Consider the following 25,724-nt stretch of genomic DNA (forward strand, 5'->3'; position numbering starts at 1 on the left):
CTTCGGACAAATTTCTTCATACCTCATAGCTTTGTTTTCTGAGCTGTAAAATGGGAATAATGCTAGCTCCTATATAATGGTGTTACTGTGAGGATCAAAGGCTAGATATGTATGTGTGGATTACTTACAGTAACAGCTCAGTAAATGCTACTCATTTGTCACGTCTACGTAGGGATACATTGTCTTCGAACTTAAAATGTGTGCAATCTTGTTTGACTTCTATATAAGTATTCCACATCTTCCTTTTAAACAGTGGCTTTATGTACAGTTTGAATAGCTTTATTGTATCAGAGATACTATATTTTAGGTAGGCTTTTAAGTGATTTTTTTCTGTAGGTACAAGTCTGTGGAGGAAAGCAATCATGGGTGGAAGTATCTTCTAAAAAAAAGTAACATTGCTGAAAGATTAGCCATGCAAACATCATGGCTAATCAACAGATGTGTGTAATCAACGGAAGTGTTACTGTTGCCGTTTGCTCCGACCAGAGCTGGCCAGGTAGACAGCAGGCGCGATGTTTTCCCTAAGTTGCTGAGGGTCTTCCCTGATCTGCATTGACGCCAGACTGAGACACATACATTTGGTGATTTGGTGGGACTCCTCCTAACATGGGGCTTGAGTTCCTTGCCGTAGAATCCCCTTGTTCACTTTGTATGATGCCCTCAGGCATCCAGAAGAGAGGGCTCTATAACAAGTGCATCCTCCGGGATTCACTTGTTTTCCTCATTTACACACACTCATGTGGATGAAGCAGGTGGGTCAGTGCAGCTGCAAGGTAGAAATGATCATTGTGCTCAAGGAAAGAAATGGAGGCAAAATGGATGTGAGGGGAAGGAGCAGGGGACAGAATGTGGCAGACAGGAGTGTGAAGGGCCTCTGAATACCCTGTGTGGAGCAGGGGACAGAATGTGGCAGACAGGAGTGTGAAGGGCCTCTGAATACCCTGTGTGGAGCTCCTGCAGATTGACAGCTTGCAGACCTGAGGCCGCTGTGCTTGGCCCGGGAGATTCCTAAACAATGGGAAAGTCTGTGTGTACATGCATGGGTGCTGTGCACATGCAGCGTGTCCACAACTTTTATCCACACCCCCAAGTGTAGGACTTAGGCAAATACATATGAATTAAATGATACAGAAAGTGAAATGCATATTTATTTGGAAAATTTAAGCAAACCTTTTTCATAAATATTTTAGATTTTGCAGACCATGAGGCAGAATAAAAAATACTCTATAGATACTTACATAACAAGACAGAAATTGATTTCTACAAAATTGTTTATTGATGAAATTCCCTTTGTGATTTTAAAATTTTTTTTCTAATACTTGTGTGCTAACAGGATCAATGGGAATATTTGGGAGCGGGGAGTAATGTTTCATTTCATTGGAGTTCAGAGTTAGTTTGCACTATCATTAAAATCGATTGCAAATATTCAGCTCTAGATGGTGCATTGGGATGAGATTTTACCTATTTCATCTTTGAAAATGTCTTTCCAACACCAGCAACAGCCAGGGCTGGGCCATGCTGAATCCAGGATCCAGGATCTCAATTCAGGTCACCTGTGTTGGTGTCAGGACCTCCCCCCCATCCAACCACTTTCACGTTTTCTCTCCCTCGGTGCATGCATGTGTGTGTGTGTGTGTGTGTGTGTCTGTGTCTGTCTCTGTCTTTGCCTTTCAAATAAATAAAATCAGTGAAAACATCTAAAATCAGTGACAACATCAAATCAGTGGAAACATACTAAGGCTGGTAACAGTTCATAAACATATGATTGGAGCGTGTTCACTGCTTGGCAGGCATTTGTAGAATCCTGTATCTCCCCTCCATACATATTTAACTTAATCTATTCCAGCTGAATGTTAGACAAGGGTCCTCAATTTCAAATGCTAATCAGTTTTGGGATACCAAAGTTTCCTTTGTGCTTGTCTCAAGGTCTGACAATCTTTGCAAGAGCTATCAGGTCAGAAAATACATCCACTGCAAATTTGTGGGGGAATTCATGTACCCAGTAGCAATAACGCTTCACCCCCTCTAAGGCCATTGCGTGGTGAGTCAGGCCAGGGGATTCAGTTCTGCAGGAAGTCATGGCACTGATGCTAAAAGCAAATTCAGGACACCCTTAGCACTGCTGGATCAACAGCATGTGACTGTTGTACATACACAGAGTGCTTGCTGATGAACACAGCGGTGAACAGTCATGGACTTCTAAAAACACTTGGCATTTTAATAGGCTTTGTAAGCTTCTTTGAATCTTTTTTTAAAGATGTGTTTATTTGAGAGGCAGAGTTACAGACAGGATGAAACAGAGAGAGGTCTTCCACCAGCTGGTTCTCTCTCCAAGTGGCTGCAACAGCCGGAGCTGTGTGGATCTGAAGCCAGAAGCTTCTTCGGGGTCTCCCACGTGGGTGCAGGGGCCCAAGCACTTGGGCCATCTTCTGCTGGTATCCCAGGCCTTAGCAGAGAGCTGGATCGGAAGTGGTGCAGCAGGGACAGGAACCAGCTGCCCGTATAGGATGCCAGCATTGCAGGCAAAGGCTTAAGCTGCACCACAGCGCTGGCCCCTAAATCTTTTTCCCATCACATATATTTGTAATTTTACCATCCTCAGATGTAACAAATCATAGCAGATTGTACTTCAAATTGTAATGATTAGTGTTTTCTCGATTTCTCTGGGAATCTTTCTCCCTGTTCTACACGGACTGCCCTAGAGACCCATTCTTCAGTTTCTTCAACATTGGCCTTGGCTTCTGGAATAAGCAGGAGGAGTGAGGCAGTACTGGTGACTGACACCTGTCGAGTGGCAAAGGCTCAGGCAAAGTTGCCCTTTTTAATATTGACTATTGATGCTGCCCCAGCAACCTTAACTCTTCAAACAGGTGTTCTCTGTGAAAGGCTAATATTCTCAATCTCAACCTAATGTGTTTTCTCCGTGTTGCAGTCATATATGACTTAACTAGATCACCATTAGGAAATTAATTGGTTTGCTCACCTAACAAATGAGCCACTCAGAAACTTGCTTTGGCCATAGCTTCGTTTTGTTTTGTTTTTATTTATATGAAGAAATTCTGCTGTGATGAGACAGTCCATTTAACATTTTCTAATTTTTTACTTGGTTGCTTTTCTTTGAATTGGGAATATTGTGATGGTTTAGTTCAGTGGTGTTCATAATATCACGTAATTACAAAATAACCATAATGCTCTGCCATTTAATTTGATAACAGCTGATCCATGCCCTGCTGTATCATTAAAACATGATATTTAGGGCCAGCGCCATGGCTCACTTGGTTAATCCTCTACCTGTGGCGCCAGCATCCCGTGTGGGCCCGGGTTCTGGTCCTGGTTGCTCCTCTTCCAGTCCAGCTCTCTACTGTGGCCCAGGAGGGCAGTGGAGGATGGCCCAAGTGCTTGGTTCCCTGCACCCGCATGGAAGACCGGGAAGAAGCACCTGGCTCCTGGCTTCGGATTGGCGCGGGTCCGGCAGTGGCAGCCATTTGGGGAGTGAAACAACGGAGGGAAGACCTTTCTCTCTGTCTCTCTCACTGTCTGTAACTCTACCTGTCAAATAAAAGAAAAAAAATGTGATATTTAAAGTCTCCTATTCCCCTTTTCTCCTATTTTGCCATAATGCATGTGCACTAGTACTAAAATGTCATTGGCTAGTAATATGCATCAGGCTGGAGAATCTGCCGATTTGTACTGGTACTGAAACTTAGGGGAAGCTGAACAGCAGCAGAAGCAACGAGAATACCACGTTTGGGTTCTGTGGCAACTGCAGTGAAGCGTTGCTCAGAGCCGGCGATGCTTCCTGAGGAATGTGTCCTCGGGCAGTCTTCCCACTGAACAGGTCAGAGCGTGGGTTTACAGCATCGCTAAGCAATACAGTCTCATGAGACCACTGCCATCTGTGTGGTTCATCCTTGTCCACAATGTCCTTAGCGCAGCCATTGTTGAATGGTAGGAGCCATAAACCACGGACAGTATATCAACGAGTGGGACCATATTCCAATAGAACTCTATTTGTGAACGCTGAAGATTGAATTTCATGTAACTTTTACACGTCACAAAATACTGTTACACTTCTTATTTTTTTCAAACTGTAAAAAAACGTAAAAAGCCATTCTCGTCTCAGCGTCTCCTGGTCCTCCTTGGCCTACCCCTGAATTTTATAGTGACCACCTTGCAGGGAAATGATTCCACCATCAGTATGGCAGATAGTACTGTCTTTTTTTTTTTTATTAAAGATTTATTTATTTGAAAGTCAGACTTACACAGAGAGAGAAGGAGAGGCAGAGAGAGAGAAAGGTCTTCCATCCGCTGGGTCACACCCCATTTGGCTGCAACGGCCGGAGCTGTGCCAATCCAGAGCCAGGAGCCAAGAGCTTCTTCCAGGTCTCCCACACAGGTGCAGGTTCCACTGCTTTCCCCAGGCCATAGCAGAGGGCTGGATAAGAAGCGAAGCAGCCAGCCCCTAGATAGCACCTTCAATTTTGTGTGAGGGAAAAAATGTACATATGAATATTCATCACAGCAAACTGGTCCTACAAATGATTGCCAGAAAATGCTAAGCAATGATTCCTCTTAACACCCAGATCTGGCTTCTAACATCCTTCGCCACTGAATGGAGCCAGGTAAGTGGTTAATTCTAGGGCTGAGAAGGCACAAGATTAACCTGGGGCATGTGGTAGGGCCACAGAGTAAGGAAGTACTAAAACACGTGTATGTAAATGTCTGTGTACACACATACACATTCTATTCTACATGAGTATGCCAAAGGAAATAGCCAACTGAAAGAACTCCCAGTAGCTAAAACTGGATAAATACTATTATAATAAATTACAACCCAAAGCATGAAATAAGTTTCCATGTGTCCATATTGATATAAATGATTAAATAAATATTAGCTGGGGAGAAGAACCACATTCTCCCATATAGAGAAATTCCGAACAAACGATAAAGGCATTCCGCTCTCAAAGAAGTAGATCATAACTCCCCACCTCAAAAAACTTCTGAGCTCAGAATAGTGATTCCCTTTGAAAGAAAGGAGCAAAGCCAAGTGAGTTCACAGTGGAGAAAGCCGGCAGACCTGGCCAGGTTGTCGAAGTTGACGTCCCTAGTGAGAGGTCATGCTTAAGGCCTGGGCCCTTGATTTCTGTGAGAAACGTATGCTTGACCTCTGTGTCTCCCCCTCAGAACCCACATGCTCGTCTAATCATAGGGAATGCATTCTGTTCTGCAAATACGCTAGAATAAAATTATTCATTTATTAAAATTACACTACAACACTGAAACTCAGACATGTGCCATTTGATTTCTGAAGAATTGTTGCAGTTATAGCACAGCCCTGGGACGCCAGGTTCAGAGTGTGGAGTAGACACGGAGCCCCTGAGTTGTTTTCCCAGCTCAGGTGGTGAGAGGCCAGGCGTGTGGTCGCTGAGGGGTGGCAGACACATGTGCCCGATTAGATGGGTTAAGTTGAATGAATTCACTCCTGGCAGTTCAAAAGAGAAAAACAGCAAGAAGCCAAAATGGAAGACTGCACAGCTGTTGCCTGTAGCTGGTTCCGAAAGCCCTTCGTTCGGCCTCTGGTACTGGGGAGAAAGATCACAGCTGTACCATATGTGATATTTTGTTCCCTCTGCCTGATTTCAAACTGAACACTGTCTACTTCAAGTGGGGTTAGGCACAAGTTCCTGAGTTACTCTAATGTGATCTACTGGGCATAAATTAACCCCTGAAATGGAATCGATGACTCTGTGTTTTAAATGAAATCTGAAACCCCGAAATGGGATGCCCTGGCTGTTGAGAGGATTTGGGGTAATGAAACAGTGGACGGAAGAGATATCGCTATCCCCCCCAACACACCTCTACCTTTTCCTCTCTTTCTCTCCCACTCCCTGCCTCCCCCTTCCCTCCCTTTCAAATAAAAATGAGTACAGATTTTAAAAAAATAAGAGATTTTTTGACAAAGCAGGCAACTAATTATCAGTATTAAACCACATATTTCCTAATTGCCTTTAATTTTTGTTTTCTTCAAATGAATTTTTCAAGAATGTGTTGCAGAGGTTGAAGCTTAAAAGATGTGCTTTTGTTCTGAACTTCTTGCAGTTCCACCCAGTATTAAAGGAGGGAATGTCACCACAGAAATATCGACATTGATCAACAGCATGATTAAGCTGGAATGTGAAACACGGGGGCTTCCAGTGCCTGCGGTTACGTGGTATAAGGACAGCCAGCCAGTCACGTCCAGCTTACAAGTACTTTATATTGACAGAGGGCAGTTTCTTCATATTCCTCAAGCACAGGTCTCTGATGCAGCGAAGTATACATGTCGTGTCTCCAATGTTGCTGGAACTGCTGAAAAATCATTCCATGTGGAGGTCTACGGTAAGGAAAACTATGTGCTTTCAATATAGAGTGGACTTCAAAAGGTTCATGAAAAACAAGGCTAAGATGAGTTTATTGTGGTGCAAAAATTTTTTAAATGATGCATCGCTTTTTCATAAGATGCATATCCATGAGTTTTTGGAACCCCAGTGTGTGTATGTATGTGCTTTTTTTTTTTTTTTTTTTTTTTTTTTTTTTTTTTTTTAATCAAAGCTGACATTAGCAAGAGGTCGCAAAAGGTCCATTCATTTGACCAGCCTTTACCCAGCATAACTGAAACATTTCAACCATCTGGTTCAGTAACTGTTAAGACTAAGATCATTCTCTACTGTTTGATCTTTGTAAACCTGACAGAACAGATAATGAGACCAGCAGTAAATAGAATAGTTGCAGATCAGCTAAGAAATTTCTTTCACCAACAGCTTAAGGGGAGATAGACATGAGGGAGTTTCTGTGTCAAACTATGAAGGGGAAAAAAATCCCCCTCTTATTTCTGTAGGATGTTGTTTTGTTACTGCCCAAAAGCTGTCTGAAACATTACTTTCTCTACCTAGTTCCTCCAGCGATTGAAGGGGACTCGGCCACGCCTTGGAACAGACAAGTGGTTCTTGCTCACTCACTGACACTGGAGTGCAGAGCTTCTGGCAACCCCCCTCCAGTTCTCACCTGGTTAAAAGATGGGGTACCTGTGAGAGCCAATGATAATGTCCGCATCGAAGCTGACGGGAAGAAACTCGAGATTCTGAGTGCCATAGAAGCCGATCGTGGAGAGTACGTGTGTGTGGCTACCAGTGTGGCAGGAGAAAAGGAAATCAAATATGAAGTTGATGTCCTAGGTAAATAAGGATGCCAACACCTGGATGCTTAGATTCATGGCAAGATCTGATTGATTAATTTTTTTTGTTTATGCAATAATAAAACAAGCTAAGAGAAGGATAGTTACTGTTCAACTCTGGACAACATGTGACCAGGTGGATTGAGAACTGTAGTTCCAAGATCTAGAATCTCAAAACCCTCCACTGGTTTTGATAGGAACACTTTAAGTGCTTAGATATATTCCTGCCTCTGTCACAGTAGTTGATTGCAGTCTTTTGTCATGAACGCTGTGCTAGACAACAGGAACCAGTCTCTGGGCCTTGGGAAGTCATTTCACCATCTTTATGTCTTTATCTGGAAATTGAAGGCTTTATTTTTAAAGATTCAGATATTTATTTTGAAAGGCAAAGTTACAAGAGAGAGGAGGTAAGAGAGAGAGATTGATCTTCATCCCCTGGTTCACTCCCAGGTAGCTGTAATGGCCAGAGCTGGGCCAGGGCTGAGGCTAGGAGCCAGAAGTTTCACCTGGGTGGCATGGCCCCACACAGCAGCCATCCTCTGCTGTTCCTCCCAGGCCATTACTAAGGAGCTGGACCAGAAGTGGGAGGACCCAGGACATGAACTGGAATGCCGGCATTGTTGATTCCAGCTTTACCGGCCATGCCACAATGCTGGTCCGGAAGGCTTTTTAATAGGTAGCCAGTTTGAGGGGTTGCTTTCCCTGAGTCATACACAAACAAGCAATGTAAAATACTGACTTTAGATATGTGTCATCAGCAGTCATTAGTGCTCGACAGAGAAGAATCCACAATATGTCCAAAGTGTGTTCGGCGATCCCAATGAGTGTTTATTGCAAAAGGTTTTTATAATGCATTCGAATCTCTTTGACATGTGAATTACTGTGATACTTGTCAACCTTCTAAACTGCTCCCCAGGATTGCTTGCCTGCTCCCCAGGATTGCTTGATGAGCTGATGTGTCTTTTCGTCCAGTGTTTCCTTCGTGTTACATGTTGTTGTTTTCCAGTGCCTCCAACTATAGAAGGAGGAGATGAAACATCTTATTTCATTGTGATCGCTGATAACTCACTGGAGCTAGATTGTCAAGTGGCGGGCTCTCCCCCACCGGCTATCATGTAAGGATTTTGCTCTTCTGAATCCCTTCCACTTTGTGATCCCAGTGTTTCAGAGCTATCTTGAAAGAGTTCCATATCCTTCAAAGGTGGTAATATAAAATTCTCTGTCTTCCTCTTTTAACGGCTTACTCTGTCTGCAAAGCAGTTTTGACATCCAAAAAGCCACCAGGTTTACTCAATTAGAGGAATTCTCTCTATGGTCTTAGAAGTTGTTTTTTTCAGTTTATGGAAATGGACTACTAAGCAATATTCAAGTCAGATCTTGGAAATGTTTAATGGACTACTAAATAAAAGAAGCGGATGTATAACAATAAAGGAAGCTAGTCAATATACATATGTTCTTACCAATTCTTTTCTCTCATTCCTTCACTCACAAAGCATATGTTGAATCCTTGTCTTCCGTTTCCAAGGTGCTATGGGATTTGCAGAGGAACAGTTAGTTGACTAATGAAATGAGATACGGCCACACATGACTATAGAACTAAACAGAAAGTGGTGACTCATAAGAAATGTGGAAATATGTTACTTGATTTCAAGGCTTTATTTACAGATTTTTAAAGTTATGTGCAAGTTGCTGGTTAATACTGTACAAACATTGACGTGAGCCATGTTTGGGGCATTTGCCTCTTTGTATAACCTAAAATTAGTTGAGGAATGAAGAGCTCAACACATAGTTATTGGGTCTAACAATATGCCAACCACGGGGTTAGGTCAGGTTGCGTTTTTCTTCTTTTCTCCATTTACAGTTTATTTTACAGAGTAAACAATGAGGACATTAGGCAAACACACAGTGAAGAATAAATTATACAAACGCACACACAGTGTCATCCAGGAAACTACTTGCTTGTATTATTTATGCAAACTTTTTTTATTGATGCCTTTTCCTGTAGGTGGCTGAAGGACGGTCAGCTAATTGACGGAAGAGATGGATTCAAGGTTTTACTAAATGGACGTAAATTGGTTATTGCTCGGGCGCAGGTGTCAGATACTGGTGTTTACCAGTGTGTGGCAACAAACACTGCTGGAGACCGCAGGAAGGAGTTTGAAGTGACTGTTCATGGTATGATGAGGAAGTGGACAGAAGAACTATACTGCCAATTAGTGTGTGTGTCGTTTCATGGTCAAATTCCGGTTGTAGCTCAGTAATCTGGATGGATCTTGGGTTATGGAAAGCAGCATAAAGTTTGCAAATTTGAGTTCACTTGTGGCGGATTTTAAGTGCTACAGAGACTCGACCTTGAGGCATCATGTGAACGAGTGTGGCATTTACATGTTAGGAAGTGTGTCCTGCACAGGATGCCTGTGGAACGAGACCTACTGAGGCAGAAGAGATAGATGGCAACAGAAGTCTAGGGGTTGTGTCAGCACTGAAAGGCTCTTCCAAAAGGAGTGGTTGTGAGTAGGGCAGTTTCCATCCTGAAGATGAGCTGCAGGATTGAGGGCACTTAAGTGCGTTCACAGAGCTGGCACGATAGGGTTAGAACCATTAGTCTAATGACATCCTGTCAGGGCATGGTGCTGCCAGTGTTTGGAAGGGAGGGAATGGAACCAGAAAGTGGAGAGCCGTTTGGAAGGCACAGAGGAAGTGGCTACAGATGCCAGCTTCCTTCTTCCAACTCTTCTTCTGCAGAAGATTTTTTTTCTTCGTTGGTCCCCTGAGGGGATACAGATAATCCTGTGGTTTGGTCTCCATCCTAGCTCCTGAGGGAGGCAGGCCCAGCTTGTATCAGATCACTGTCCCGATTTCCAGAATCTGCCAGGCTGGCTAGGGCACAGTCATATGGTAGACATATGTCTAGAAAACTCACCTTGATTCAGTGAATTAGTTCTAGAGAAAAGGAGGGTCATTGTAGACGCGAAAACGCATCAAAAGATGTAAGCCAGACATGCATGGGGGTTACATTAGCCTTAGAAACGTTTTGCTTACTCTTTGGTGAATTAGAAATCCATACTTAAATAAGTAATTTCCAGAATTGCTGAAAATTACAAATTAAGTGCTTGGGATGAACTTATTTCACTGTTTCAGGTTTTTGCATGCATGTTTTTAAGCATTTGACCAAACTGGTTATGATTTTAACTCCCTCCCTCCCTCTCTTCCTTCCTGAAATCTAGTTCCCCCAACAATCAAGTCCTCAGGCCCTCCCGAGAGAACCGTGGTGAAATACAAGTCTGTCACCTTGCAGTGCATAGCCAATGGCATTCCAAATCCATCCCTCACATGGCTGAAAGATAACCAGCCTGTGAACACTGCCCAAGGAAACCTCAAAGTAAGTGCAGACTTCGCAAGCCAAAACCGAGACAGCGGCTTACATCTTCCAGGAGCTGGCACATCGTTGTTTCTGGATTGTAGATTTTCTTATTAGATTTTACAGAAAATTTTTAAAGCAATATGTGTGATCCTTAAAGTTTTTTTTAGAATTTAACTTAACATTTTGACTTAAAAGATAGAATTAAAGACTAAACAGCCTTAACAAGGATACCAATTTTGATATAGTGGTTGGTATTTCAAAAATTTGATCTATGCCTGTTTTACTTCCCCAAGAAAGTAGTATTTCATGGATGAATAATGTTCATCAGTAATGGCCAGTGTATCCCAATATGACATTAAAATGGAGGGAAAGTCCTATCTACATAAACATAAGTGAAATAAATCTTGAAAAATATCTTTAAAAAGAAGTTTGTAAGCTTCAAGAGTACAGAGGCTCAGTTAGTCTCCATGAGTAAGTTTGTGATATTGTTGAATTACTAGGTGGGTAGGTAGGTAGGTGGTAGGTGGGGAGATGGATGGATAGATAGATAGATAGATGTGATATTGTTGTGTTACTAGCTGGGTAGACTGATTTCAAGCCTGGATAATCTAAATGATGCATTTGAAAATTGGGAAAGAAAAAGATTTTGCTACTAGGAACAAGTTAATTGATTAAATGGACTTGGGTTTTAGGTGGACTAAATTTTTAAAAATGAGGTATGTGTTGAGTTCCTCTCCTAGTAGGTGAATACCTGTTCACTTTTTTTTTCCTATTTCAAATCCAATGGAACTTATCTTAGACCTTTGGGTGAGTGAGAGGTTTAGTACACAGCCTTCCAGCACAGTGCAGATGAACAGTTGTTTCCCTGAGAGACAGGCATGTGTCATGTAATTTTACAAAGGAAAACTGCAAAGTAATGAGCGGTCTTAAGAGAGAATATGAAGAGGAATGAGAGTATACAAGGAGAGAAGCTTTGGAACGGAGTTTTGAAGAAGATGTAGAAATTAAATGGTTGAGTTCATGGAAAAGGACTGAGTGGAGTGCTTGAGAGAAGATGTACATGAGCAAACAACCCAATGGGCCCAGAAACAAGGGTGGGGCGGCAAGGAAGAGAGGCAATAGCAAGGTGGTGGTAAAAGAGACAGACAGCAACCAGTAGGCACTTGGGTAAGGACAGTGATTTTATTTCTACTTTAAAGCAATGGTAGACCTTGAAAGAGTTTTCAGAGAGAAATGACATGATCAAGTTTGCATTTTAAGATGTTATCTGGACCCCTTCCAAAGAATGAACTACAGGAGGCAAGAGTAGAGACGTAAAGCCAGTATGGACCCATTTGCATTTTCCTTGGAGAGCAAGAAGGTGCCAGTTTGTACTCATGCTGGCCGTGGAGATGAGGTTCTGGCACGTATTTAGGAGTTAGTTGTCGGTTTATTCATTCAGGGCTGGTGAACGATTGTGACGTGTGAGTGAGAGGGGCAGATGAAAAAGACACCCAGGAATCTAACCTATGTGCATGGAAAGTGTTGCTGTACAGCGAACCAGGAGGAGGGCAGATTTGAGGGGAGAGACGTTTGGGTGTAAGGTGGCTCTGAGATGAGCTCGTGCGATGTCAGTAGATCTCTGATGCAGTTGCATGACCCTAGAGCGCAACACTGAGCCCTGGCTGTAGATACAAACACACCCGTGATAACTGAAACCGTGGGACATGTGTGAGCTACTCCAGGGGGAGAGTAAAGAGTAGGGAGAAAAAGGTCGAGTCCCTACCTACTGCGGAGTCTTAAACTAGATACTTGAAGGCCACGTGTGTAGTCCAGAAGTGAGTATCAGCAACAAGTGATACTTGACTGCCTTTAGCGTGATGCGGCTGTAAAAGGTGCGGTGACAGTGAACACAGGGCTCGGAGAGAGCCTGTGGGGTCGGAGTGTGCTGAGTCTGGAGGACTGTGCGTTTCCATTTCGTTCTGGGCAAGGTGGGGAACTGTGAATGAGGTTTGAAGGGGAACTGGTAAAAAGCTCAATTTTTGCAATTTAAGCAAATTATTCTGGCAACAGAATGCAAGATAGATTAACTTTTGGGAAGGCTGCAGACACTGGAAGATCAGTTAAGAAACTTGCAGTCCCCCCGTGGCTGTGGAAATGGAAAACGGGATCTGCAGAACATACGGTATAATTAATAGGAGTCGAAGGGAGCTCCAAAACCCAAATGGCTGGAAAAATAGTGGGTAACACTAAGCAAGGTTGGGCAAATGCGCTGAGAAATAGGTTCAGCCGTACAAGGAAAGACTTTATGAGCTTAGTTTTGGATGTGTTAGATTTCGTGTACTAATCTGCCCAGCAGACAGCTGGAACTATTTGTGAAATGCTCATGAGAGAAATTGAGGATAAAGCTGTAAATTCAGGGGTCTGCATAGGGTTTTTCACTGATAGTAAGGGTTTGGATGGAAACTATCAGAAAACTAAGTTTCCACTTTGTGGAACAGGAAGAGGAAGTGGAGTTTATAAGGTTATCTCCTAAGAAGGCCGGACAGTAAGAACTGAGTGGTGCTGTACCTTCATCACCCATAGTAGTGTTCCAAGGAGTAGGTAAGTGGTAGAAGAGTAGGCACTCACTACCCAGGTGTGGGTGCTGTGATTGAAAATCACGGAGAACCCCGGATCATCAGTTCCAAAATGCCAGAGACTCTCTGCAGTGGGTTAAAGATGAAAATAAGGGAAGACATTCAAAAAGAAATTTATCTGCATTCCCATTATTCCCATTTTATCATTTTTCTAGCCCCGTGACAATTTAATAAAAAAAATTGCTTTAAAACTATTTATGAAGTGTTAAATAAATGTGGTCATGTTTTTTCAAATAGCTTACATTTTCATCACATACTTCATAGTTCATTGCTGAAGTCTTCTATTCAATGGCGTTTTATGACTGTGCCAGCAGGCTGGTCTTAGGTTATTTTGTGGGTTTTGTTTTGCAATGAATAAAAAAAGCTTTCCAATCAAATTAGCCCATTTTCTTATGCATTATGAAGTGATCTGACTCTAAAGAGATCATTAAGATAATGGTATGAAAATAGAATTAGATAGTATAAATTTAAATGAAGTTTTGTCTCAGTGAATGTTCAAGTCCAAGTGTAAAGTAAAAAACAGTGCCATGCTTTCTGTTCCCAATTAGATACAGTCCTCTGGTCGGGTTCTGCACATTGCCCAAGCGCTGTTGGAAGATGCTGGCAGATACACATGTGTGGCCACCAATGCGGCTGGAGACGCGGAGCAGCACTTCCAGCTGCACGTGCATGGTAACGAAGTGTCCACGTCTTAGGGAAAGAATGTTCCTGTGCCTGCCTTTGTTTTTAGCATTGTGTGGTCATTTTTATTGAATTATAATGAAAAAGAAACGGGTCTATTTTAGCCTATTTGAGAAAAACCTAAACAGTTTCTTTTTTTTAAATTATTATAATTGCTCTTACTAAGGTCTTCAGCTTTTGTGTCGGTAAGGCATTACTGGGACCGATCCATAAATACAAATCCTGCATTTTGAGTTCTGTGTCGTTTGTTTATTGATAACTTTCTGTATGGCTTTGGTTGAAAAGTCAGAAGTTACAGGTGATTTCTTGGTTTTGTCTGTAATTTTGCTTGCTGTGAGAGTGGTTTTGTAGAGAGGCTACCGTTTCTTCTGCTGTGTACTTTAGTAAAAAGCCAGGGTGGCCATGGAGCACGACTTAATGTAACCACCCCCAATAAGTATGGAAGACCGCATGGCCTTGAACGGAAGCCTTCAGATCTCTGCAGGTCATCAGAGAAGAGCGAGAGCTGGAGGCTCGGACTTTGCTGATGCAGCCAGGATATGTGCAGAAAGCTGTTCAAGCTCTCCACCTATGTGTTACTCATTTTCTCTAATTCACATGATTGCTTATTCAACCTTTTATTCATTCATTGATACAGTCATTCCACATTAACCAAGAAACTGGCCCCAGAATAATGCCCAGTGCTGAACTCCAGGTGTATAGTAGGCAGTCAAAAAACATTTAGTGAATAATAAGTGAATGGAAAAGTTAAATTTGGATTTTGCATTCTTCTAACTTGCCTCTCTGCACATTTTCTTTTAATTGAATCAACCATTGGAAAGATTCAAATGATCAGCTTCCTAAATATTACCAATAGGCCAGGTTTTGTTTTTTGTTAAACCTAGTTCCCTAAATAAGAACTCCTTGCCCATGAATGTTTGCACATACAAGCCTGTTCCTTCACGGAGCAGGAACTTGAGGAAGAGTATCTGAGTGTGACGTTTGGGATTGATGGGGACAGACTGACCCCGCTGTCAACTGCGTGAGCTTGAGTTTGCCTTGTTCCTCAGCCATTGGTGTCTCCCCAGCACTTGGTGAGAGCTGTCGCCAACATCTGCTCCAGCCTCCACCCGCATCTGAGTGTTTGCTGGGAGTGGATTTTCTCTCTTCTCTCCTATTTCCCTGCCTTCAGGCACCTTCTCTCTCCTCTTTGCTTATAAAAATAGTTTCCTGGGCCCAGTCCCACATGTCCTGAATCAGCATCCCTGATGCGGGTGGTCTGTGTGCCAGTATTTGGGGAAATACTGGCCTGTAGCTAAAGACTGTCTTAGAGAGTTGTTAATACCGTTAAGAATGACTGAAAACCAGAATCCATGCAAGGAACAAATATCTCATCAAATAAAGAGCAACAGCAAAAGAGAAAAAGCAGAACTGATATCTAAGAATACACAAGTCTGTAAAACTACATCTGAAAACGGTACCAAAATGTGAGTTGGCAGAAGATGCAATTAGGGAACCATCTACCTGGAAACTCATCAAAGAGAAGGGGAGCAGACCAGAAAACATTTGGGTTAATGTGAAAAGAAAGAGAAACAGAAGTTGGAAGTTCCACAAGTATATTAAAAATTGCCAGACCAGATGGCGAATCGAAAATGATTATAATACAAATCTCAGAATACAGCTGTACCTTAAAGAATTTCATCTGATATGATTTTTTTTAAAAAAATATTTATTTGAGAGGCAGAGTTACAGAGGGAGAGACAGAGATAGAGAAATCTGCCATCCACTGGTTCACTCCCCAAATGCTGCAATGATGGGAGCTGGGCCGATCCGGAGCCAGGAGCCAGAAGCCAGGAGCTTCTTCCGGGTCTTCTACATGGGTGCCGGGGCCCAAGCACTTGAGCCATCTTCTGCTTTCCCAGGCCATAGCAGAGAGCTGGATCAGAAGAGGAGCAGCCGAGACGTGAACTGGCACTCATATGGGATGCCAGCTTAATCTCCTACACCATAGCTATTTTCTTGACCTCTAGATAACAGCCCATGTCCCTGAAAGGAGGGTAAGTCCTGAAGTGAGCTGCTGGCTCTAATTAGGATCAGTCATGCAGGCGATGGTTAGCTAAGCTCATCCGACTAGAGTCACGGAAAGTTGGATTACCATCTTGGCACTCCTGACAGCAGTGTCGCATTGGGTGCTTGACGTCCCAAACCTGACTTACCCTCTTCAGTCCTGGTACTGATATCATAGGGTATTGGTGTTACCCTATCAATCCTTCTATTGATAACTTCTATTGTAATAAAAGGCTTAAAATGGTGGGGGGAAGTAGGAATTTCTGAGAGATCCGTAGACAATAGACTGAAAGGACTTCAGCGGCTAAAGTGACAAGTTAGTATGACATAGAAACTATGTAAGAATAGTATGTGAAAAGAGTGGCTAAATGATTCTGCCTGTTTAAATAGTTGAATATTTGGATTTTAATTTTTCCAATTACTGTACATATGATAATGCAGTTTCATATAAAAGCAAATCACTTTTTGAAGTCAGTTATAGAAGCTCCATTATAAGGAACAAGAGAGGATCTAGTCTTTTTGCCCTCTTGCTCTCTGAACACTATTTTTCTAGTTCTGGCACTGTATGCTATAAGCAGGGCTTTGACAGGTGTGTAGGTAAGCAGTCATCATTTAATTGAGCTCAGTTATTATCTAACCAACTCTGTAGTTACTTTTGAAGCTAGTATTTGTTTTAATCCCAGTATTTATGGATGTGTGCCACATTTAGCAAATATGCATATACTTCAGTTGTCATCCAAAAATGTAGTCATAAGATACTCAACATTCCAATTTTTAAATATTTTCCCTTCTTATAAAAAGATCTAAGATACTGCCATTCTTCTCAATCATAGCAAACAGTGTTTCCAAAAGCTGAAGTCATGGTGTAAGTTCTCCTGGGCTAGAGCGTCAAGTCATGATCATGAGAAGAGGAACATTCATGGACCTTTCCAGCATAGGGTGGGGTGAGGGGTTCTGTCTATTGTAAAAGGCAGGAGCCCTCAGTAGGTGGTCTTATGTGATCATCAAAGATTCATGATTCTGGAAGTTTTATTCTGTAGCCCAAACTATGAAATTATATTTAAACTTCGAATGTTTGCCAAGTGAGACAGATGTTTCCACAAACAAATGATTACTTGGGGCCTATTAGCTCAAATATTCATTTCATCTGCAGGCAATTAAAAAACCCAGCCAAGGTGAATCACCCAGAAGTCGAATGCTGTTCAAAGCATGGGCTTCCTTTTGGGTCACCACAACATCAGTTAATACCTGCAGGATGCTGGGTTTTGATGATAACTTTTTACAGACTTGATGCTTCATCTGCGAGATGGGCAGGAAGATGACGATACACCCCAGTCGTGTGTGGGACCGCTATGCGGATTGAGTGAAACTCAACGTGTGAGAGCCCTAGCCTGCTGCACATGAGAGTGGCAGCACAAAGACTGTTGTGCCAGAACACATGTTTGGCCTCTGGTGCTCTCACTGCACCAGTAACACAGCTATCTAAGGTCCTGCTGCCTTTGTTACTGCCCAGGAACCTTCTTGGGTCTGTGTTAGTCATCTGATAAAAACATTAGCAGAGCCCTCTTCCCCCCCTCCACCCTCCCACCACTTTATTTTTTAAAAGTATTTGCTTGGCTAACATCTGCTAACACCCACTCAAGAAGGGATTCTCTATACTTTCTGTGTTTTGTTTAATAGCTTACTGGTGGCCTAAAGACACTAGGGAATGTTGTTGGGAAATGTTTTCCCCTTTAAGTAGGTAAGTTCAGTTCGGAACTCCAGTTTTCATGGTGTACATGATTTTCTTATTTCATGATTTTGATGGCCAGAGAAGATGAACTCACCAAAGTCACTGTTAGACCAGCTACTTATGAACTCAGATCCAGCCAGCATTTGAGTCACTGTGCCTGAGTGATTGGAGCAGTAGGCAGAATCTAACGCCTGGTGTGTCAGGAAGGTGTTGTGGTTTGGGCATGATGTGCACACGCAGCTTTTGGAAGAAGAAACCCAAACGCAGCAAGTTGAATGGGATTTGACTTCCTGCCTGGAAAACGCAGACATCTCCGTGTTAACAGAAGATGTCATTACCTTACTGATGCTGAATCTAGAACACCAAGCATCTGAGTTTAAGCTTCACTGGAAGGGAAAGAGGATTTTTACTGCATTGGTTTTCCCCTGTAAAGGAGAATGAAGTCATGGTTCACTGCTGTTTACTGTATGGGCCTGCCTTGTGGAACCCTGGGTCTGTTTGGAGCTTGAGGCATTGAACCATCACAGGCTTTTGTGGGCAGGATTCTAATTTCTTGGCAAACAGTCCCTCCAAGAATTGAGTAGGTTTCCAGTCCACTTGTTTCTTGTTAGACCCATGCGTTTCTCTGTGGAGAGGGCTTCAGTCCTAGCTTTCCTCTTTTTAGTCACTGGATCCTGTTTCGGCAGTTCCAAAGCATGTGTTTTAAATTGTGGCTACCCTGAAAGAATCAGCTGAGGTAGTGGATGTCCTGATGTTTGCTACATCTAGCTGAGAGAACTTAGCAGAACCCTTTAGGGGAAGGGGAACTGTAAGCAGTAATTTTTGTCTTTCATTCTTTGGAGTAGAAAAAGTAATTTGCTTTTTTTTTTTCCCTACCCTTTGAAGGTATAAATTAAAACTATGTTGAAATACAATGACCAGCGAATCAGACTCTAAAAAAGACTTTTTAGAAGCGATTTTTGTAGATCAGCTGATTAATCTTCTGATTTTTTTCCTGGAGTTTAGCATTTACAGTTCTGAGCTTGTTGTCACAGATCACAGAATTCATGAAGTAGGAAATTCATCTTTTTGCAGCTTACAACTCAGTGATTTTTTAGTGTATTTCTCAAGTCGTACATCTAAAACGTCTGTCAGATTCCTGAATGCCACTATCTAATTGCAGCTTACCACCCCAGAGAGAAACCTCATACTTATTAGCAGTCAGTTCCCTGATGTTTCGTACAAATGAAATCCTGTAATGTGTGAACTTTTGTGTCTAGCTTCTCTCCCTTAGTGTGTTTGCAGGATTCATCCGCATGGATGCTCTTCCACTGTGTGGATGCACCACCTGCTGTTGATCCATTCCTCGGATGAGGGGCCAGGGTTGTTTTCACTTGTTGGTGATTATGAATGATGCTGCTGTGAACCTTCCAAACCAGAGCTTTCTTGGGGGTGGGGTGTGGGAGGGGCGGTTTATTTCTCTTTCATGCAAACCTGGTAGTAAAATTGCTGAGTTGCAGTAACTCCTGTTTAACTTTTTGAAGACGTGCCAGACTTTTCCAAAGTGGCTGCATTATTTTTCATTACTATCAACAATGTATGAGCCTTCCAATTTTTCAGTATTCTTGCCAACATTTTTTAATGGCTGTCTTTTTTATTACAAGTGTGAAATGCTGTTTCATTGTGGCTTTGATTTTTATCTTCTTAGTGATTAAAGACGTTGAGCATCTGGGAGCCTATTGATATTCTCTGCCCATTTGTAAAATTGGATTGTTTTCATGATATTGTAAGCATTTTTTATATATTCTGGATATTAGTTTCTTTTCAGATAAATGATTTTCACTATCAAACAACCTGTGGATTTTCTTTCCCCTGTTTGAAAAAGATTTATTTATTTATTTGAAAGGCAGAGTTATATATAGATAAATGTTGATAAATCTTCCATCCTCAGATTCACTCCCCTAATGACTGCAGCTGCCAAGGCTGGGCCAAACTGAAGCCAGTAGCCTGGAACTCCATCCAGATCTCCCACATGAGTTGGGGCCCGAGCACTCCAGCTACCTTCTGCCTTCCCAGACACATTAGCAGGGAACTGCATTAGAAGTGGAGCAGCCAGGACTCAAACTAGCGCTCATACGGGACGCTGGCATTGCAGGTGGCCGCTTACCCTGCTGCTCCCAACACTAGCTCCACCGTTCAGTGTTTGTAATATTAATGGTTTGGATTTTGTCAGATGCATGTTCTACCTGTGTGAAAGGGATCGTACGGTCTTGTACTTTGTTTTTCTGAGAGAGTATGTTGCATTGATTTCCTAAGTCCCACAGCCATGGGGCATCATCTGTTTTATATGTTGCTGGGTTTGGCTTAGCAGTAATTTGGTGATTTTTGTGTTCTGTAGTGTTCTTTCCTGGAGCGTCTTTATTTGAAAGGCAGAGTTACAGAGAGAGGCCTTCCATCCACTGGTTCACTCCCCAAATGGCCACAACAGCCAGGGCTGAGCCAGACTGAAGCCAGGAGCTTCATCCAGGTCTCCCATGTGGGTTCAGGGATCCAAGCACTTGGGCTGCCATCTACTACTGTCCCAGGCACATAAGTAGGGCACTGGATTGGTAGTGGAGCAGCCAGGACTCAAACTGGAACCCACAGGGATACTGGCATTGTAGGTGGCAGTTTAAATTTGCTACATGTAATGCTGGCCCCTCTCTTTTTTTTTCTCTTCTCTATAGTTTATTTATGCTCTGACCTTTATTACTTCCTTCCCCTGCTTACTTGGGTTTAACTTACATCTTTTGGGTTTCTTCAGGTAGACGTTAAGTTATTGATTTGAGCTCATTTTTTTAAAATCAGATATTTATAGCTACAATTTTCTCTCTGAGTTCTAATTTATGTATACCCTGTGAGTTTCGCTATGTTGTTATGCTTATAATCATCTCAAAGTATTACATAGTAACTCATGTTATTTCTTTGAGCAATCAGTAACTTAGAAGTGTTACTTAATTTCTACATATTTGTGAATTTACAAATTTTCTTTTATGATTGATTCAAAATTTCATTCCATTGTGGTTAGAGAACATACATTGCTCGATTTTAATTATTTAAATGCATCAAGAGTTGGTCCATAGCCTTACAGTCTGTTCTAGCCAGTGATTCATACATGCTGGAGAAGAATGTGCTTTTGACTGTAATTGAGAGGAGTGTCCGATGTGGATCTGTTGATTTGCTGCGTTGGACAAGTGCTGTATATTCTGGTTGGTTTTCTGTGTAGTTGTTCCGTCATTTATAGAAAGTGGAACACTGAAGAATCCAACTTCTGTTGTCTTTTTCACACTTTGAGTCTATCTATTTTTGTTCCATAATATGTTGGGATTTTGTGGTTACCGTATATCTTCTTGGTGAATTAACTCTTTGTAACATGAAAAATAATCTACTTTGCTGCTAGTAACAAGTTTTGCCCTGAAATCTATTATTTTTGACAAGAGCATATATGTGCTCTTTGTTTGCATCAAATGTCTTTTTCCATGCTTTCCCTTTCAGCCTTTCTGTGTCTTTGAATCTGAAATGTCTCTTGTAGACAAATACTGTTGGATCATTTCAGTCTCTGCCTGTTGATGGCATGTTTATTTCATTCTGTGTACATACTGAAGAATAGAATTTGTGTCATTTGTTAGGTATTTTTTATTTGTATTATGTCCTTTTTGTATTTCTGTTCCTCCATTGATGCCTTTTTGTGATAAATGAACATTTTTGTTTGCAATGTTATTTTTCTTGTTTCTTTAAATAAAATATTTTTGAAGTGTATTATTTTACTTATTTGAAGAGCAGAGTGACAGAAGGAGAGACAGAAAAAGAGCTTCCATCTGCTGGTTCATTCTCTAAATGCCTACAATCTCTAGGCCAAAGCCAGGAGATTGGAACTCCATCCTGTCTCCCACATGGGTGCAGGGCCCAAGTACTCGGGCCATCTTCTGCTGCTTTCCCAGGCTAATTAGCAGGGAGCTGGATCAGAAGCAGAGCAGCTGGGTCTTGAACCTGAACTAGTACTCTGATATGGGATGCTGGCCTCACAGGTGGAAGTTTCACCTGCTGTGCCAGCTCCTATTTTATTTTTCTGAGTTTGATTTTTAGTGGTTTAATCCTGAGGATTAGTATTGGCACCTTAGTGAATAATAATATAGTGTCAATTAATATAGTAGTATGTCAATAGTATACAGATTTTTTTTCTTCTATTTAGCTGATTTGTCTTCCCCCTCCTTTTTATACAGATTACATATTTTTTCATCATCTGCCCATCAACACATACCTTTTTTTTTTTTAAGATTTATTTATTTATTTGAAAGGTGAAGTTACAGAGAGGCAGAGGCAGAGAGAGAGGTGTTCCATCCACTGGTTCATTCCCCAGATGGCTGCAAAAGCTGGAGCTGCGCTGATTTGAAGCCAGGAGCCTGGAACTTCTTACAAGTTTCCCACGTGGGTGCAGGAGCCCAACTTGGGCCATCTTCTACTGCTTTCCCAGGTCATAGCAGAGAGCTGGGTGAGAAGTGGAGCAGCCAGGACTCAAACCGGCACCCATATGAGATGGTGGCACTGCAGGCGGTGGCTTTACCCGCTATGCCGCATTGCCAGCCCCAACACAAACTTGTAATTATTGCCCTTGTGCTGTTGTCTTTTACATCAATAGAGAAAAAAAGAGTTGTGAGAAAAAATATTTTTTACTGTCTTTTATGTTTATCTTTGTCGTTATCCCTTCTGGTGTTTTCCGGTCTTCATATGTATTGGTAATTACTGTGTCTTTTAGCCTGAAGGACTCCCTCTAGTGTTTCCTGCAGGGAGCAGGGTTGACAATGAATTCTTTCAGGTTTTTGATTCCGGGAACATCTTCCTTTCTTCTTTACGTATCACAGATCTGCTGGAGATCAGATTCTTGTTTGATAGTCATTTTCTTTGCGCATTTGGAACGGGTCCTCTCCGTGCCTTACGACTTCTGTGCTTTTGATGAGTAATCAGCCATATGACTTGATGAACATGCTTGTACTTCTGGCTGTGTTCTTTGTCACTGGCTTTAAGCAGTTGGATTAAAGATGTCTTGTGAATTTTTCTGAGTTTATACAACTGAGAATTTGTTAAGCTTCTTAGATGTCTAGGTTCATGCCTTCAAACTTGGGACTCTTCCAGCCATTGTTTTAGGTTTTTTTTTTTTTTTTTTTTAATGTTCTTCCCACACCCTTTTCTCTCTCCTCTTTGAGGACTTCCTGTAATTGTTGGTAGTGTCCCACCAGTCTGAGACTGAGCTCACTTTCCTGCATGCTTTTTTCTTTGTACTTCCAAAATTGCATAATCTCAATTGATCTGTCTTTGAATTCATTAATTCTACTGCCAGCTCAAATATGCTGTTGAGCCCTTATTGTACCTTTGAATTCCAGAATTTCTATTTGACTTTTTAAAATAATCTCCATCTCTTGACTAATATTTTGTACATTTAGTGAGACACTACTCTCCTACTTCCCTGTGGTCTTGAGAATGATTTTTGTCATTCTTGGAACATATTAAAAGTAGTTGATGTGTTTTCCTAGTAAGTCCATTACCTCAGCTTCCTCATGGAAAGTTTCTGTTCTGCTTTTTTTTTTCTGTATATGAGCTATGCTTTCTTGTTTCTTTGCTTACCTGATTGTTTTTGAAAACTAGCAGGACACCTCCTCTGCCTGCAGCCCCAGCATCCCATATAGATCCCGGTTGTGTCCTGGCTGCTCCTCTTCACGATCCAGCTCTCTGCTTATACCCTGGAAAAGCAGTAAAATGAGTGCTTGGACACCTGCACCCACGTGGGAAACCCAGAGGAAGCCGGATTCTGTCCCGGTCGCTCCTCTTCCTGTCCAGCTCTCTGCTGTGGCCCGGGAGTGCAGTGGAGGATGGCCCAAGTGCTTGGGCCCTGCACCCGCATGGGAGACCAGGAGAAGCACCTGGCTCCTGGCTTCGGATCAGCACTGTGCGCCGGCCGCAGTGGCCATTGGAGGATGGACCAACGGAAAAAGGAAAACCTTTCTCTCTGTCTCTCTCTCTCACTGTCCACTCTGCCTGTCAAAAAAAAAAAAATTGGTAATCAGAGATGGCCTTAAAATAGATTATCCCTTATTTTCAGTTAGCTTTATACTCATGAGATTAACCCTACACTCATGAGATTAACCCTACACTAAGTAGAGAGTTTAACAAATAGTATAAAGAAAAAACAACAAAAAAAAACCAAGCAAATAAAAAACATTGTTCCTCAACAGTCGAGACAAGGGCTCTTCAAAGTCATCTCATCACAAAGTGTCAAAGATCTTTGTAAAAAAATATAAGAATGGAAATGGGAGAGGGAAGAGGAATAAGGGAGTATGCACAGGAAGAAGGTAGGGTGGGAAAAATCACTGTGTTCCTAAATTTGTATATATGCAATGCATGAAGTCTGTATTCCTTAAAGAAAATTTAAAAAAATTAATAGATTACCCTTGATTATCTGGATGGATCCAGTGTAATCTTAAGTGTTGTTTAACGTGGAAGAGGGAGGCAGAATAGTAGAGTGGCCTGATGTGAGAAGGGTGCCACACCCCCATCCCCATTGCTAGCTTGAAGGTGGAAGAAGGGGCCACAGCAAGGAATACAGTGGCCTCTAGAAGCTGGACAGGCAAGGAGACAAGTTCGCCTGCAGGAGAGCTTGGGAAGGGAATTCAGCTCTGTGTACACCTTGATTTTAACCCAATGAGTCTGTGTTGAACTTCTAATCTACAAAACTGTAAGATAGATTTGTATTGTTTAAGCTACCATAAAAGCAACAGAACCTGATACAGTGACTTTCCTGAACAAATTCCATAAAGTCTGCTTTGAAGGCATTAAAGCTGCCCTGGAGGAAAGGCTGTTTGGGTTGAGAGAAGTGAGGCTGATAAAAGAAAGGCAGATCCTACACAGGGAGATCTCAGGAACAGGTCTGACTGGACAGAGCAGGACATTTCTCGCCGAGTGGCACTCTAGGCAGCCCCAGGGTCTGTGAGGCCGCCTTTTCCACTTTGTTCTCAAGTTGGACTGAGCTGGGGAGAGAGCAGTGGGAATGGGGTGAATTAAAATGCCACAGAAGCCGGCGCCGTGGCTTAACAGGCTAATCCTCCGCCTTGCAGCACCGGCACACCGGGTTCTAGTCCCGGTTGGGGCGCCGGATTCTATCCCGGTTGCCCCTCTTCCAGGCCAGCTCTCTGCTATGGCCCGGGAGTGCAGTGGAGGATGGCCCAAGTCCTTGGGCCCTGCACCCCATGGGAGACCAGGAGAAGCACCTGGCTCCTGGCTTCGGATCAGCGTGATGCGCCGGCCGCAGCGGCCTTTGGAGGGTGAACCAACGGCAAAGGAATACCTTTCTCTCTGTCTCTCTCTCCACTCTGCCTGTCAAAAAAAAAAAAAAAAAAAAAGCCACAGGACTCACTGATCTTAATGAGATTTAGCTTTTTATTTTTTTTCTTGAATAAACACTTCTTGGATTGTTATAAGTTTTTAGTTAATTTTCAAATTTCTTAAAAGGTGGATTATAGCAAGTTTTCCGGTGTTCTTGTTGCTCTCATGGTGGAGTGGATTTCCCAAGTCCTTACCCTGCCATTCTTGCTGAAATTTACTTTTTTTTTTTCCTCCTTTAAGATCTCTAATGAGGTGAGAAATAAGCCACCCACTCCCAATACTGTTATTTCTATTTCCCACCATGGTGTTTATTGTAGCAGCTTCATAGTCTCAAAGGTCAGAAGACTCCAAGTGAATTTAAGTCTTGTGAAGGAAGGTGCCTCCGTCTGGATCTTTTTCCTTTTACAGTGGGAAAAATCAGAGAGCTAAATTCAAAGATCTTTTGCCCTTTAAATACTGGTGAATTCTGGTAATCAAAATTCGGTACATAAAGCAGAAAATTTTCATACACTTAAATAGGAAAGTTCAATGCATACACTGAGGTGAATACAAAAAAATCATAGGAGTGGGTTCTAGGTAAGCGTTCAAGAACCAGTGCTAGAAAAGAAGTGATCCACAGAGGCATCTGCTTCTGTGGGTAAGCCATATTTTCTGCTTGCCAAAAAGCAACTGAGA

At 42.2% G+C, this 25,724-nt stretch overlaps 1 protein-coding gene across 1 annotated transcript in view; it reads left to right on the plus strand.

Moving 5' to 3' along the window:
• The window catches only part of HMCN1 (hemicentin 1), a 447,479-nt gene that overhangs the window by 257,722 nt on the left and 164,033 nt on the right, over positions 1-25,724 (plus strand). The window contains exons 34-39 of the mRNA XM_062211414.1: positions 6,100-6,378; positions 6,933-7,214; positions 8,220-8,328; positions 9,219-9,388; positions 10,441-10,595; positions 13,744-13,867. Of these exons, the coding sequence (XP_062067398.1) occupies positions 6,100-6,378; positions 6,933-7,214; positions 8,220-8,328; positions 9,219-9,388; positions 10,441-10,595; positions 13,744-13,867 (1,119 nt within the window). The remainder of the gene's footprint in view (positions 1-6,099; positions 6,379-6,932; positions 7,215-8,219; positions 8,329-9,218; positions 9,389-10,440; positions 10,596-13,743; positions 13,868-25,724) is intronic.

This window comes from Lepus europaeus, chromosome 14 (assembly GCF_033115175.1).
Source record: "Lepus europaeus isolate LE1 chromosome 14, mLepTim1.pri, whole genome shotgun sequence".
In the NCBI taxonomy this organism is placed as follows: domain Eukaryota; kingdom Metazoa; phylum Chordata; class Mammalia; order Lagomorpha; family Leporidae; genus Lepus; species Lepus europaeus.